The 16753-nt window shown below is 40.8% G+C and overlaps 2 protein-coding genes across 8 annotated transcripts in view; one reads left to right on the top strand and one right to left on the bottom strand.

The window, feature by feature from the left end:
* Positions 1 to 16753, bottom strand: part of LOC145441433 (interleukin-1 receptor accessory protein-like 1) — a 391709-nt gene that overhangs the window by 366360 nt on the left and 8596 nt on the right. For 4 of the 6 annotated variants that reach the window (XM_080319292.1, XM_080319291.1, XM_080319293.1 and 1 more), the window contains 6 exons: positions 16034 to 16141; positions 15730 to 15968; positions 15491 to 15655; positions 11972 to 12078; positions 9127 to 9246; positions 5861 to 7420 (listed from right to left, as the gene is read on the bottom strand). The exons of 1 other annotated variant lie outside the window; for it this stretch is intronic. In XM_080319292.1, coding sequence (XP_080175418.1) covers positions 7271 to 7420; positions 9127 to 9246; positions 11972 to 12078; positions 15491 to 15655; positions 15730 to 15968; positions 16034 to 16141 — 889 coding nt within the window. In that variant the 3' untranslated portion in view covers positions 5861 to 7270. Of the gene's footprint in view, positions 1 to 5860; positions 7421 to 9126; positions 9247 to 11971; positions 12079 to 15490; positions 15656 to 15729; positions 15969 to 16033; positions 16142 to 16753 lie in introns of those variants that run through there. One more of the 6 variants, XM_080319298.1, reaches the window with a different exon arrangement.
* On the top strand, positions 1972 to 5619 carry LOC145441437 (uncharacterized). Of its 2 annotated transcripts, XM_080319306.1 has the most exons (5): positions 3305 to 3446; positions 3528 to 3741; positions 3817 to 3924; positions 4591 to 4923; positions 4993 to 5619. In XM_080319306.1, exons 4-5 carry the CDS (start codon positions 4641 to 4643, stop codon positions 5538 to 5540), a joined length of 831 nt encoding a protein of 276 aa, XP_080175432.1. In that variant the 5' UTR covers positions 3305 to 3446; positions 3528 to 3741; positions 3817 to 3924; positions 4591 to 4640; the 3' UTR covers positions 5541 to 5619. The 2 variants fall into 2 exon arrangements, with proteins under 2 accessions (XP_080175431.1, XP_080175432.1); XM_080319305.1 differs by lacking the exons at positions 3305 to 3446; positions 3528 to 3741; positions 3817 to 3924 and adding exons at positions 1972 to 2401; positions 2980 to 3166 and having other exon boundaries at positions 4855 to 4923.

The raw sequence follows: 16753 nt of genomic DNA, 5'->3' as shown, positions 1-16753 counted from the left end.
TGTGATTGAATTTTACGCAGTTAGACTTACGGGCAATTTATCGACAAAGAGATAGAGAGAGAAACTATGTTTGTCATCCGCGCAAATCAATAATAACTCGATATAAAATGGGTAACATTACATGAGCAAATATGTCGGACAATGTGAGCTGAATAAACCTCCATACTGGACAAAAAGCCTCTACATTGGCGAGCACGCCATGGCCAGTATGGAGGATTCGCCGCAGTCCTTCAGCTCACGAGTCTGGCTAGTTAGCGAAGTCAGAAGACTGGAGAGAGAAATTGAAGCAAGCAGAACAGTTTGAAATGCTAAGTGGCGAGATAGCGCAGTGGTATAATCCGCGGCTGCAATACCAATGGGTGCGGGTTCGAGTCCGACCGAGGTCGAATTCCGAATTCCAATACCCAAGTGTTGGAGGTTTACCTATAGGCTCCTCCTCGCCACCTCATCTGCGTCAGCGGTGTCTTACAAAAGCCTAGAGGTGGGACGTGCTATAAGTCTGGGTTTACGTAAAATAAGAAGAATATTGGGCTGGTGTAAATGACCATGGTAGTCGACAAACACCATGGTTACCCCAAAACCAAAACCAGTTTGAAATGCTGCAGGGTGAGATTGAATATTTGGGGATATTGAAAGTAGAGTCATTGCTCGAATCGACGGTATGTCTCCAAACTGCGTGAAAGCTATGGAAGAGATCGTTGAATGCAAGTTTCGGACATAAGAGGATAGAATGATTTCGGTGCTCAAGGCAATACTACAAGGTGATGAAGCTGGTTCTGAAACTGTTAACGGCGTTAAAAGTTCTGGTGCTTCTGTCAGTGAAGGTGCTGTAGTCGGGAGAGTGTCCAGCATGTTCACATTCTATAATGCGAGAGTACAAATGCATCAGGACGTCGTCAAAGCTTTCGCGTTATAATTTTGCACCTAGCGGACAATTGACATGTCACAACGATAGGTAGAATATTTTAGAATTTTACAAAGATTGATCTGATATCAGAGCATTGCAAGAGTACAGCATAATCCTGTTTTGCGGCAAAGACTATTGATCATGTCATTACCTAAGTCTAATAAAATCAGCGTTAGATTTACCTTCGAATATATTTGAACAGATCTATATAGCAACTTGAATATAATGATTACTGTGCCATAGCAATAGAAATGACCAATCGTCGAAGTATTCATTGGTCTTCCACTGCGTGGTAACTTTTGAAAGTGATGTAATAGTGAAGTTCGATGAGTAGTTTAAGGCTTCTGGAGTAGTTTGGGGGCGAATTTCCAGTTTTCAAATAAAAAAAGATACTTGGCAGTTAAATAATGTCGAATACGAATGGCCCACTAAATGGTCTCGCGGGCCGCGTGTTTGAGACCTCCGTGCTAAATCGATCACAATATTGTACTTATACGTAGCCTACATGTACATTGTACATACGGGGCCTGCGATATATCGAATAGCGTAGGCCCCGGTACACACATGTTATAGTTTCCGTGTATGACCTGGACACATCGGGCTAAACTAGGGGCGGGCTACTTCTCCAGTCGGCGGGCCGGATCGCTGAATCGATGCATTATTCGCCCATATATCCACATACGAGGAATAGATCGTATTTATTGAATGTATTTTAACGCCAGCAATGTCACTTCAAAGTCATTTCTAGCCGATATTGACGAAGACAATGTGGATTTGGGAACAGCATTGTCATACAGGCGCCGCCATGTCTGCTTCTCTCTGATCAATTAATACACGGTACAATCCTTAATCAAGATCTCAAGGCGTTCCGATAAGCCCGCTACCCCAAATTTACCAAGATACCAGTTCATTAGGCTTGAGTGCATTGTAAATGCCGATAATACAAGTCCTCTCGCTTCGGCGAACTTACGCGTAAGCTCCACTCTCACATGGCGCGTAGTGCGCACACGCGTAGGGTTCTGGTAAATATCAGGCTGATTTAAATCAGTGTGATTAAATCATGATTTTTCCTTTGATTTTTGATTTTAATTTTACCGTTTTGATATAAATGATTTTTTGGTTTTTATTTTTTATTTTTAAAAAGACGCGTGAATATATTTTTTGGACAACCAATGTATATTGACACAACCCGGACATCGTTTTTCGTCACCGGTACCGGCACGGTTTAGCGAATCGAGGGCAAGGCGGGAACACAGTGCTCGCAATAGGCGGTGACGGTAATCAGCCAGTTCTTGAGCTTTGTTGTTGATTCGGTGTGTCCGTGGTGCTGCTGTTTACAAGGCGATGGTGGGAGGGCGAAAACGAAACTCAATCTGGAGTATATATCGGGAGATTCCCGCATCTCTAATGCCAAAGCGAAGCAAAAGAGCTGTTTGCATTTATTGCGGTGCTGATATGATGGGTCAAGTAAGCAGAATGAAAACTCATACGCAGGTAAGATACCATGTTACTGTATTATGAGTGAATCCAATTCATGTAATCGCTTGAATACTGTATGTGCATGGTGATACGTTGACAGGGTATGGGCACAGCACTGCTACCGAATTCTCTTTGCATATCTAAAAACCCTTGCTTATGCTTGATGTGGTAATATCTGATCTGCAACGCGTCAACCGAAAGATACTTAGCACATAGTCCTAGACAACATCTTTTGAGCCTACTTCATCATCCACAACTACAAGATTATCAATAGCTAGTGTTCCCCATGAACATGTCTCAGCTTATGGCGTCAATAATTATAGGGTTATGATGTTACGTATCATCATGCAATTATGGCTGGGGTATTGTAGATAGGATAGGTTTGGGGCTAGGGTAAGGTGTGGTAGTCTTCGAGGCAACGGGTATGGGTGATAAATGATCGCACTATACCGTAGTGATGAATCAATATTAATATCGGCAACCGTGGTTTGTCATGGTCATGCTGTGTATAAGAAAGTACACGCTCCATTGACGGCTTGAACCTTCTCAGTCATGGAGTCTAATAAATCAAGTGTGGATTATTGTATCTCTAGACTTGCAAGAAGACGCCTCAGAAGTTGAGGTCAGAGTTCCAAGAATCTGATGAAGGCCCAGGCTCTAGTAATGCGCTGCAGCAAGATTTTTCTGGACAGAAGACTATAACCAACTATGTGACTAGACCCTTGACGAAGAACCAAGAATATTCCAGTTACGAGTCGCTTGTTCTGTCATTTATCTCAGGTATTCATGCATTTGGACATTCATTTTTTAGTGATAATATCCCGCATCATGTTTTATTTTACACAGGAAATATATCTTGGAATCAGCTAAACAACGAGCATTTCAGACGATTTTGTCATTCGTTGCGACCAGATTTTAATTTGCCGAGCGCAGAACAGGCATCCGGCTCCATACTATGTAGTCTCAATTCAAAAGTATCCACTGCAATTGAACAATTTGTCAATAATGCTCATACTCTGACGATTGTTAGTGACACATGGACAAGTAGTTCCAGTCAAAAGTATGTTGCATAATATGCATGCCTGTCTGATAGCAAATCTCATCTAGGTAATATAAAACATGCTCAAATTCTATTTTGCAGCTTTTCAAGTTGGATCATTGTTAATGAGTTGGGTTCAAAGAAACTGTTAGCGGTTGAACCCTCCGATCCAACCAAACGAAGTGAAGACATTGTGCAAGATGTCACTCAAAAAGCAAAAGAACTGCTTGGAATGAAATCCAATGGAAAACTATTGCTCAACTTTGTGTCTGATAGCGCCAGCGCTTATGTGAAAGCGAGACGATTGCTCGTGCAGGTATGTCTGTATCATTTGGTTTTAATAGTAATCATTGTTTTTGGAGTTAGTATAACCATGAGATTTGTTTTTCAGAATTCTGAATCGGGCATAACCTTGACAGGTGCATGTCTGGCTCACCAGTCGAATCTTCTCGTTAAAGACCTGATGGGCATCAGTCGTGTGTGGAATATAGTTGAAAAGGTGATCACTGTTGCATCTTTCATCCGACGATCAGTTGCTCTCCGTAGCTCAATCTCTCGATATATGGGCCGGGAAAAGATCCCCATGTGGTTACCTAGCGAGTCAAGATGGTATTCCTTCTCTGAAACATTGAAGCATGTCATAAATGTTGAAACAGCTGTTCAAGTAAGTAATTCATAGATTTCTGTGACATTTGCATGAAGTCATCTTATTTTGAAGGTTGTGTTTGTTCAAGAAACGTCGAAACCGCACTTGAATACAACGAGTGCATGTACTGTCCGAACAATCATCAATGATAAGAAATTTTGGGAAGATACTAAAGCGATCTATGGTCTACTCAAGCCATATTATGTCATTACTGGTTAGTTGCTGAAAAACTTCATATTGAGGCAGTTGAACAACACTCTGAGCAGAAAAGTAACGAGACGACTGTTCGACACTGGCAATCATAACTATGCTACTTCATTCAAATTATATTGTAAATAAGTTGCATTCCTTGATGATAAACTGATATTACCATATTACCGCTACACCACAATACATGATCAATTTGAACATCTTGATTATTAATGGAAACAACAAGGATTGTAGTTCTTTTTACTCCCCAACATTTAACTAAGAGTTAACAGGTGAAATGTTTGAATCGTAAATCTTGCATTTTTACAGCCATCTCAGAATTGGACAATACTTCCGCTGGGCTAATCCTATCAGGCTGGATGTGGCTCAAGCTTGAGATAAAAAAGACTACCGCTCTGGATGCTGATGAGAAGAGTCTGGTTTTATCAAAGATGCAACGAAGAACAGAAAACTATGTCGAGGACCATCATCTAGTGGCCTGGGTTCTAGATCCCCGAGTTAGAGGCTGTGGCTTGAACATGACTGGCAAAAGGCTTGTTCGGGATCTCGCCAAAAAAATATTTTCAAAAATAGAACCAAGCTTCAATGATGAATCTGCTTCTAACCTCATCAAACACTGGTTCGACTATGATTGTAAAGAAGGTGAGTCTACCAGTGCACACTGCACACCTATCACTGCACGTTTCTGATATTACCCTGATTTTTTTTTAGGAGTTTTTGATGCAGAATCCACTATCTGGGTACCGTTTTTAACGGCACGGCCGGCATTATTCTGGAAGGATTTAGCTGTTGTTTCTCCGGAACTTTCAAAACTCGCCAGGACTGTTCTTTCGTGCGTTCCACATGCTGCGTCTTGTGAGAGGCTTTGGTCATCTGCGGCAGCAACTGCAACCAAGAGTCGCAATCGCCTAACACAAACAAATCTTGAAGTTATGCTTCGAGTGAAAGATCACTTCATGGATACTGACTCTGGAACTGGCAAAGTGGAAAAGGCGATGAGAAAAATCAACGCCTTGCTGGCCGAGACCACTCCAGACATCAACAGCTATGCTCATGATGAAGATGCTACTGAAGATGCAACCGTTACGGATGCTGCTGATTTGACGCAACATGTCGGATTGGTACTAGAACAGATATCGGACAATCCTAGTCACCAACATTTCTCTGCTGGGTTGAATATTTTCCAGTACGCAGATGAAGATTCAGAGCCTCGAATTATTCAGTTGATGAGATTTGCAGCAGCACCTTCATTTAGATGATTTTCAATCGTCTCAAACTCATTGTTGTTGTTGTTTCAGTTGTTCTAAGTAAAAATAGTAATAAAAATCAAAAAAATCATGGTTTTTATTATGGATCGATTTTATCGCTTCGAATCAGAGGCAAATTGATATTTACCGGAACCCTACACACGCGTATGCAATAACATACGATCACTAAGCTTTGACGTTTAATCAAGTAGTGGGAAATCTCGGCAGAATACGGGAAACTGTCCGGTGTCCGCGGTCCTAACAAAATCCCGTCGCTAGCTGTATGTTGCCCGCCCCTGGACTACACTGTTCACGCGGGATACCAAATACGATTTGTGTAGTTTAGAACTTTCTCTAATCATATAATCCGCCCAACAACACGACATATGGCTCCAAGCAATATTTCCGGATATGTACAAAACAGTTGCGAAAATTTACGTGTATCAACATTGAACAACATAAACGGGTGAACACTGAACAGTTACCAATTGACCATCACTATATACATGCAGGTAAAAGGTAGAAAACGTATACTGACTTAGCATACCTGCAGCCATTGCATGTATAAATTATAAAAGCGAAATATATTTCATATTAAATGAAACTTCATGTAAAAATAACACTGAACACTAGGCCTACTATTATCCAAAGGTTTGCATTGTCATGAATATCCGGTAATCTTCAAAATATCATAATTTTAGGTTTGGCATATCGGTATCAGGTATATTGAATTGACAAAGAACATTGACCATTTGGGATATATAACGGATGCATTGAATTTGTACAATATTAAATAATAAGAATCTAACAAAACGGACTTTCAACAGAGTCCAAGAACTGAACACGATCAATATGCCTTTGGGATAGCGCGAACGTTCTGTTCCCGTTCGTATACGTCCAAATATAGATTCGATACTTCGGAGGTTCTTGTTTGCAAACGAATATTATATATGACAGTGCTAACATTTTTGTGAAATTGTAGAGATTGGCAGGAATCCTAACAACATGGATTAAAATTCATCGACCTTCATACAACCCTCTGACCATTGACATAAAACCAAAATAAACCCAGCATGGTATCAGAAAATTTCATCGACGATTCGGCTTCATAACCTCAATAGTGAGATATATCCTGATCAAGCACATACCGGTGACTGAGGTGGGGTGGGTCAAGCTTCATTCCCCGGTATAGTTGCTTTGTCCGAAACGGAATTAAGAGATTATATTTGTCATCCCTGAAGAAAGCACAAATGATATTTTGGACCCGCAGTGCCAAATTGATTCTGGGCTCAGAGCTATCTCTGAGCAGTCCCAACCACAATTGGTGGGAATACGGCGTGTCCGTTGGCCAAAATTTAATCCCGGTTTGGCTAAAATACAAACAAGTCAACCGAATAAAAGCTGTTATAAGATCATGATGGGACAGGGGGCGACAGGAGGGCAAACGTTATTTGTGTTGCAATTAGCACAATGGCGTCACATGAGATCGTAAGTCCGTGTTCGTAGCTATGTCCACAGCGAGCCTTTTATAGAACGAACTTGCCAGAACGTTTCAAGGGTTTTCACAAACCCTATTACTATTCCAGTCGGAGATGAATTTTGATCGTTGATCGATAGCATTTTAATTGTGAATCCCCTTTGTCAGCAAGGCGTTGACGAAAACGTTGTATAATAACAACTGATCTAATTCCCTAGTTGATGTGTGAATTTCTTTGCTTTCCATACTGAAACTGCTTCGTGTATTATACGGCGGTCTGCATCAACGGTCTATCTGGAGTAGCCTGACGGTCGGCAGCATATTTCGGCATTTTCTTCGGCAAAGCATATTCCAATTTCCTTTTAAACTCGTTGCTGAGGGGTATGTGGCCAGACCATCCGATGGTGGTACCAAGCTGTGAAATATAATGTTATGGTATCCGTATATAGGTTACAATTTGACCCAGGACTGTGTTAATTCCAATCGGAATTATCATATAGCCAGAACGACCAAGATACTCTATATCAGGGGTGGGCAAACTACGGCCCGCGGGCCGCATGCAGCCCGCGACGACGTTCTGTGCGGCCCGCGAGAGTCTAAAGAAACCTAATAAAAATATTGATGAAATGCGTTCTAAAATCGAATTAATGCAGAGATGTGATTAAACTTTTTCTTATTATATTTCACCATGATAATTCTAAGGCATTAGTTGTCAAACTGAGGCGAGCTCCCATTGGGGCGTGAAAGCATCTAAAAGGGGCGCGAAGCTGAGCTCAACTGAATTTTTTTTCGCGCTCCGCGCGATATAGATCCAATTCATAATTATTACTCGGTATTCAGTATGAATTTCTTATTTAAAAATCTTTAATCCACAGTCGTGAACTTCCGTGCCATCAAACTATCCGTTAAGTTTTCTAGCAAACTGGTTGCGTTCCCGGTTGCGTTCCGTCATATGACGATAAGGGGGCGGGGGATCCTTCACCATAATAAGGGGGGAGGGCGTGTCGTAAAATATTTGAGAACCACTGTTCTTAGGTAAATACTTTTTATGTTCAATTTATGGCGCGACAGCCCGATCTCAAGGCCCACGCAGTTTGAAAGTTTTCAACTGCTAAACATCACAGAAATCCTGAACGAGATTGACATAATTCGAATCACAAGTGTGATTTCAGATTGGCCACTAAAGTTTTCATTATTTCCATGATGTGCATATAAAAAAGATTCGCGCGGGTCTTCGTTCTCTGTATGCGTAGAATTAGGGTATTTATATTTTATATACACATTAGAAGCGTGTTAGAAGCTAACATGGCTATGATGCTATCAGCAGTGTGTGTGTGTCCAGGAACTGTACCAAAAGTGGAATTAGTAAATATATGAACATATCGCTGCTCACAGATTCAAATTTCAATCCTGTTCAAAGAATCGTGTCAGCCGACTTTCATCTCTTTAGTTTTGACAAATTGGTAATTGAGGTCGAAATGTCTACGAAATCTCGCCACTGTTTCTGATGCGTGTACCATATCATCAAAGCAATATTTGGTTTGTTTTAAATAAGCATATCTCCATCTCATCACTATATAATCAAATACCGATATTGCGTTTTGGTTTATAATTCCAATTTTATAAGTGCGGCCCGCGAATGGATTGAGATGTTGAATGCGGCCCGCGAGCTCAAAAGTTTGCCCACCCCTGCTCTATATATTATCCTGTGCAGGACAAATCGAGTGGAGAGTAGACTAATCGAATCCAAGTCGAGTATTATTACAGGCCATCGGAAAACTGAAATTTGGAATCAGTTAATGCCAGGGCAGTGCAAATAGACTTCGTGCGTTGACAACCGCGTATTGTGCAGACTTATCGGTCAATCATACGTATCCATTAGCAGTTATATATATTATATAACTTGATATCTTCAATCGAATAATCAAATGTGGCATTACACTAACGCGATTGCGATATCAAAACGATGATACTGACTCTGACTCGCCACAGTCATGCTAACGCCGACAATCAGTTCAAGTACAGCACTAATGTATCACAGCAATCATCGTATTCCTTTTCAGACTAACTGCGGAATGTAGACAACCATACTGTAGTAAAGTTGAGCCTATGCAAACTTACATCCATCGCGTTCCTCAGCGTGACTTCGGCTTGGGTCGCTTTGTCGCCGAATTTCTTTTTCATCCCGGGCAACGGAACGAATATCACGCTTGTTCCACTTTTTATCGCGTTCTTGATCGCCTGTAAAATATTCAAGTATGCACATAAAGCAGGGAGACATTGTTTTACTTTAAAGGTACAAGATGGAAAATTGCGCGTGAAGTTGCCAGCATAAAGCTTTCAAATGCGTTAGGAAATGTGATCCCCGTGGCGTTATAGTGACCAGTAGGGTTGTCCATAATTTGGAAAATCTCAAAAAAGATGCGTATCCATGCCTCATTCTGTAGATTATTGATAAAAAACATCAATGAACCTGCAATAAGCTCACAGGAAAGTCGTTAACATTTGTCTAAATACGTTTGAAAGTATCTGCCGTAGAGTGGGCGTGTTAGCGACCATAGAACGACGAGAAGACTAGTAATAATGAAATCACGTCTCTTGATTGATTAATCAGCAATGCTTGAATGGTCACGACCACAGCGGCTTGCTGATTATGTGCTTATACTAGTTCGAGAAGTTCGCTAACGGCAATGATTCTGTAAGCGTATTGTACGTTGGCGATTTAATAATAAAATGAGACATCTGGTCATTGAATGTTTTAGTGTTAAAACTAGGTACCGATAGCTTTAGTGCAACAATAGCCTATTGCAGGCATGACAGAGGTGAAACAGCGAATGATTGTGAACTTATAGAAGTAAGTATAGATACCAGAAATAGCCTACATATCTGATATGCTTGAGATTAGACCAAGTGGTTCTGTTTTCTGGGTGCAGGTAAGGCATATTAGACATCGCCGAACTGGTGCGGCATACCATGTGATATGGATTCTGGACACAATCCTGTATGCTCAGAAGATATGTGGGCCGACCAGGTAGCTTACATTGGATTTTTGAAGAAGAGTGTAACTACCACACCGCTTCAATACATCCTTTTTGTGTCCACTGTCCATGTCTGGTTTGATTCAAGCGTTAGTAGTGATGCAGCCGGTAATGATCTAAGATTCATTAAGGACATGCTAAGCAATGCAAGCAACCTGTCTTTTTGCTGGTCCTACCAGCATAGTCTGTGCTTATCTTTAGACCTCTTTTCGCGGCATCATTGAGGACTTTGACAGCACTTGCGGGTATGATTCATTATGCTGCAATAATCTGACAAGTGCCAAGCATAAATGACAGATTCATCCAGCCCTTACAGCATTCAAGACTTCAATTATATACCACGACAACAGCCTAAGTAATAAGATCAGACAAAGTAGTGTCAATGTCAAGCTTTATATTTGTATTCAATGATGGTACATCCCCTCTGAAACTAGAAATTCGTTTGCCACTTGCATAAGCGCCTTTGCAATATTTTTCCGCTTGTTTTTGTGCTTTCCATCAATGAAATCAAGGCATACGGGCTACAACGGTTACCTTCACAATAAGCCATCCAGTCATGTATTTAAAGATATTGTGAAGCAGCTGTTCTTTGTTCATCATGTGTTTCGTTACTCAACATGTTCTGAATTAATCCTAAATCATTATTGGCGGACCAACCTACAATGCGCTTACAGAATCACCGCCGTTAGCCGATTCCTTGACCAGCTGATCAACAAGCCGCCAATGTCGTGATCATTGAAGCGTAGCAGATTAGCTAATCAAACGCCGTGATTTCGTGATTACTCGTCTGCTTGCCATTCTATGGTCGCTGACAAGCCCACTCTACGGCAGCTACTTTCAAACGCATTTAGACAAATGTTAACGACTTTCCCGTGAGCTTATTGCAGGTTCATTGACGTTTTTTAAGTATAATCTATAGAATGAGACATGGATACTCATAAATTTTGAGATTTTCCAAAATATGGACAACCCTAGTGACCAGCTTATGACAGGCACTTGCGACGTGAGTTAGCTTTTTTGCACGCCACATCCGGATTATAATAGACAAATAATATAACTAAAGTCACTACAAGCGTGTCATTCTTGGATTTTTTTTCAGTCGTTGCCCACACGAGATCGCTTATACTTATACTCATGTCCTTGTTTTTTTCACGTTCATAGAGTTCAATTCTATACCAATGCATTCATTCACGAATAATGGAATTGGCACAGAAAAGGCGATTGGCAGACATGAACTGCTAACACAGTGACGCTAACGACGATATAAGTTGGTATATTTTTATGCTCTCTTGGATTCCGTCAAAATCTGGCGTCAGCCATGCGTATATGTTGTGAGGAATAAATGAGATTAACCGTAAACTTGGACATTTGAATTAGGTGTATCATTATTTAATCGCGATTCAGGTTTTTCTGGAGGCCGGGGACCTTATGAGTCAGAAGTGACTCGGCAGTACGACTTCAGATTCGAATTATATTTTTGCGTAACCGATATTTACTCCGTGTAACCCGCATATTATGGTTCCATAAAGGCGTTTCCGCCTTTGTGAGTAACCACGTTTTGATTCATTCTTCCAGACAACTTGGAATGTGGTGTTCTTTTTTTGCCTTCTCGAAATTGGTTGTCAATGTCACCGACCTGCTCCTAATAGTAACAGGAGTAAAACCACAACATCGCAGTTGGGTGTAAATAATGTGACCTCTGAACAAATTGGACATGTTCGACATTTGCTGTTTTGAGGGATCATTTATTGAAAGTACTTTCTATACGTCAACATTTGTTACAAAGTTGCTTAATAAATCAAGCCTTTTTCAAACTACCCGGAATTACTTCGCGGACCGTATGAGTATTACTTTTACAACGATACATATCCAATGATTTGCGAGATAGCCTATTTGTTGAACATGCCGACGAACAATAAGAGTCGTACCGTATAGACTTGATGCAGTTTCCATTCATCAGCCACTAGTTCCTCATTCAAAACCACCACGATGCGATGACAGTCGTTTTGCGTGTTTACAATATTCTGAACTTGCACTGCAAATAATATATCAACAACTGTTCAGAAACATTGAGATGGTTCATGGAGTGTCTGATTGGTTTATCAGCAGGTATACCTCCACAGTGGCGTACTAAAATCAGATTGGGTTAGTAGGTCGCGCATATACATACACTTAATACCAGTGGCGGCTCGTCCTATAGTGCAACTGGGGAATTGCCCCACCTAAAATTCCGTTCGATAACAATTATTTATCATTTATAGACGCGCAGCAATCAATATATACCGAAATCACAGCAAAAATCGCATTCCGCTTGTAAATGCCCATATATAGCGAAGTCTCTGCGAAAATCGAATTCTCTTCCGTGTTTTCGCTTTGCGAATGTCTAGCCGGGGCATGCCCCGGTAGCGCTCAAAACAAGCTTTCACTGTCTATTCTCTCAAAGCCGCGCACAATAAAGAGACGGTGATTTACTCTCTCCTATTCATAAAATTACCGAGCAGGTGGGGCAACATAGCCTGGTTGCCCTTAAGGTGTGATGTAACAATAGTATTTATATCTGAACTCGGTTACTGTCATATGCCTTGAGTCGATCTTTGCTGGTATAGGTCCATTTCGACGGTGTTTCACACCATGATGATTCTTGAAACTTGCTGTGTTATGTCGTGATGGTGGTATTTAACACTGTCCCAAGTTTCAGGGTTGGTACTTGAAGATTAGGGTAGCAATTCCGTTTCCGAAATTGAGTGTGTGCTGATCCGTCATGTATCGCAAACAGATTTTACTCAAAAGTCGGTATTGGTGTCCATTGATTTTGACGATGTTCCATACCGAGATCGGTCATGACATTTGGCACGATAAGTCTTAATGTTAGTATCGAACGCTGTACCAAGTTTTAAGTTTTTCAATGAACTAGGTTAGTGGTAATGTCGTTTCCTAAGTCGAGTGAGAGCCGACTCGTCATTTATCGCTAACAGATTTTACGCAAAGCCGGTATTGGCCTCTATTGATTTTAACGATGCTCCTTACCTAGATCTGTCATGAGCTTTTGCACGGTATATCTTGATTTTAGTATCGAACGCTGTGCCAAGTCTCAAGGTTGACACTCAATGATTAGGGCAGTAATTTCATTATCGAGGTCAAGTATGGTAGAGATGTGTGCCGATCTGACACTATAGCCTACTTAACGCATTGCAGATTTCACGCAAAAGCCGGTGTGTCTGTGCTAACGTTAAATGTGTTCCATAATGAGATAGGTGATGAGACTATGATATCATGAAACAGTTAACTAACATTCTTGTTTTGCATTCAAATATTTACTTTTACTTTATATTCTCCAATGTAAATTTCACCTTGAAATTGTGTCCTTCAAGCCATTTGCTTACAACCCCCTGTCAAGCGCGAGAGCTATTTTGTTTTCGATGACGGCTAACAGCTGATCACTTGATTAGCCTATTACTCAGTAAATTTTACGCAAAATTCGGTGTTGTTCTGTTTCGAACAGGCTGTTCGTATTAGTTTTGACAGTACCATACCGAAAAGGGTCGTGAGGCTACTTCTCGATGATATCATGTAACAGTTTACTAAGTTTACAGCTTTCATTCACGTATTTATTCGGTAATATATTTTCCAATGCCAATTTAGCAGCAGACTTCTAGACAGTAAGCCATTTGTGTCATGTCCCAGTCTCCAGTTTCAAGCCCAAAATCTCCTATGTTGTTCCGAAACCGAAATTCCGAGGCTGCTTTCCTCTTACTTCTTCAAATTTAAAATGATGTGTTGGATTCAATATGACAGGCCCACTCTATGAGATAACGATGGCGTTTGTGTCTGAACTCGTTGACCTTTCCGGTTAGGCTATACGCAATATCTCGAGTTATAGTCTTATGTCTGCAGATTGTTAGCCAGGTCAATTGCGAACATAAATCGTGTTGAATTTCTGCTCCGTACGCCGTTTATGCAGTTTCCTTTAGAGCAGAATTAGAGGTAAAGAGACACGGTCCTTATCAGCCTTGAAATTGTCCATTAATCTATTCGTATACGCGGGAGGAAAGCGCACTGTTACCCTTTTCCCAACATATGTCGATAACAATTAATAGCTGAGGTATAAGCGACGATAAGGACGCTTCGTTATACACTTTTACACTGCTTGTGCCAGAGGCGGTCTATCTAGTTGGAACAAAATTGGGTATCGTAATCTGAAGAATGTGGTTTCTACTGCAAACGGTGTCTCGATATTACCCGATCGTCGACATTACTCGGTCAGAGTTGACTGGCTTATATTCCAACGCATCTTTTTTTCGAAGTAGTAACCAGTGGTGAACCTTCAACATTCCTATAGTTGAAAAATCGCTTTCTGTCAACTTTGATGCAGTAACTAGCTTTTCTGATATCGTATTGATCACCCCGATTTCATCCGCAGAATCCAAGCGTGGTTTCAGCACATTAAAACGCATCGAGACTTCTCTTAGAATCGGGATGTGTAAAGATATAGGCTCGATGAGTTATAGTAGATGTGCTCAGGATTCTCTGCGCTGTCATTATGGGTATTCCAGATTTCAATGAATTCGTCAATGAACATTTTGCAACTGTGAAATCACGCCGCGCGCAATACGCCTACTGATACAAAAAGTTAAAATATGCAGGTATAAACTACTGCACTTCATATTTTCTTCCTAATAATTTGAAGAGTGTCAGCTCGAAAAGCTTCGGGTTTTAATATATTTCTGTCATGAATATATTATTAAAATTTGAAATGCGTAAGCCTAGTTAACCATGCCTAATATCTATACACCATACATACTGTGTGCGACGACCACGAAGTCACATTTTCACGTCAGAATACACTATTGTGACGTCATTTAGATTATTAACATCGCATGCACCCCTTGCCCCACCACCCGATATCGTCACGAGCCGCCACTGCTTAATACCAGAGGTGTCCCGTATCGAAGTACTTTTTGTGAGTGAGCAAATAGGCTATGGAAATACTTATATTTATTCAATCGGTTACGTTTTTAGACAACTTCAAATTATACGCAATAGTTTTTGAGTCAAAACCAATTACTTCCAGCACTTTGAATTTGGCAAATTATTAGGCAATTTTAGGATGTGCTTGCTTCACCTTTGCGGGGCTGTGACGAGAGCTATGGGCAAGATAGCCTCTATATCACGGTAACGAAATATAATTTCGAAAATCGCACATAATTGTAGTGTCGTTGTCTGTTTTGCGTGAGTCGCGAGCCCATCAACTTTAAAAGTAACCATCTTGGAAAATATGCTAAAAGTGTGCGGACAATCGACCAAATCTACGATTGAAAACTAGTTACAATTCCATGTCCTACTATTCAGAGTATTTTTGATATTTCCTTTAAATTCGTGCTTCTACTTTTACTTGAGCATAATCGGTGACTACTTTGACCACATCCGCTTACTACGGAGATACATACGCATGAAATCGTTCTCCTGCGTTTGCTCGTCGTAAACCGTCATGCCGATGTCTGCGAGAAAAGAATGTAGTCGGTCTACCAGCTTTTCTGTCAGCACTTTGGAGGTGTCTTTCATGTCATCTTTCGTGTAATGATACACCAGGACAACATCGTAAAGCTTTTTCTCTTGAAGAAATAATACGGTGTTTCGTAAAGTTGCGATTCATTTATACAAGCGTATAGTTACGCGGGGTCGCTACCTTTCTCGAAAGCCCCGAAATATTTCTTGTATAGCCACAAGATATCGACTCTTCTGCAGTAGCACAATATAGAGAGTATCACGGACAATATCGCAACGGAAGCGCCAATTGCGATGTAGATTGAATTTTTCTGAAATTCATCCTCGCGATCCAGCGATACTTTGATGGTGCGTTCGCTCATTTTCTGATATAACGTATGATGTACCGTATATTCTCCCACATCTGATTCTTGCAAATTTCTGTCGTGTGAATAGATTGCGAGGTGAGGTAATTCACAAGCTTTGATCTGTCGTCAGCCACTCACTTGATTACCAGTGTAGCTCGGTATCTAGGATCCGGGCCCAGCAAGCTCGGAGGTGGTTTATATTGAAAACACTTTTGCTTGTAAGTTTTTGGTGTTTGTAATAGCGCACTGTATATGAAGAGGGAAATCATGATCATGGTCATGTTACCGAGGGATGTTGTAGTTTTGATTGAGCAGTGGCAATAAATTATTTTGGTCAGGGGTAACCACAGTTTTTCAGCGCACAACCTACTTATCAGATGGGGAAGCCAAAATGATCCATACACAAGGAAATGTTGTATAATTTTGGCAGCTTTGATCTGCAATGGTGTGAGTCGGTCTGGAACGCATAATCCGGACACTCTCGACAATGGCCATTAGCCACTTTTGAGTTTTTGAGCTTCTGTCCATAGATTTTAGATAGCGGGGTACTTTCTTTTTTATAGATACTGCCGCATGAATTCAAATGGACAAGTTAGGTACAAAATTATTCGTATTTCACATAGGCTCAAATATGATTAGACATGAAGGAAACGCCGGCAGTCACGACATAGAGCACATGAATCTGGTTTGCATATAAAATAACCGAGATTTAGGAATAGGACACAGCATGCAATCGTCAAATTAAAACTTCGCGTCTATTTCGACTCAAAAATGCTAGTTATAGTTGCGCTAGTAAAGAGGACTAGTGAATACTATTTATGTTCGCTACCCACCACTCTGCAACAACGTGATATCGAA

The sequence above is a fragment of the Botryllus schlosseri genome, chromosome 6 (assembly GCF_051294905.1).
Source record: "Botryllus schlosseri isolate E-star chromosome 6, Bs_hap1, whole genome shotgun sequence".
NCBI lineage: Eukaryota > Metazoa > Chordata > Ascidiacea > Stolidobranchia > Styelidae > Botryllus > Botryllus schlosseri.
This window is presented reverse-complemented; position numbering and strand designations above follow the sequence as displayed.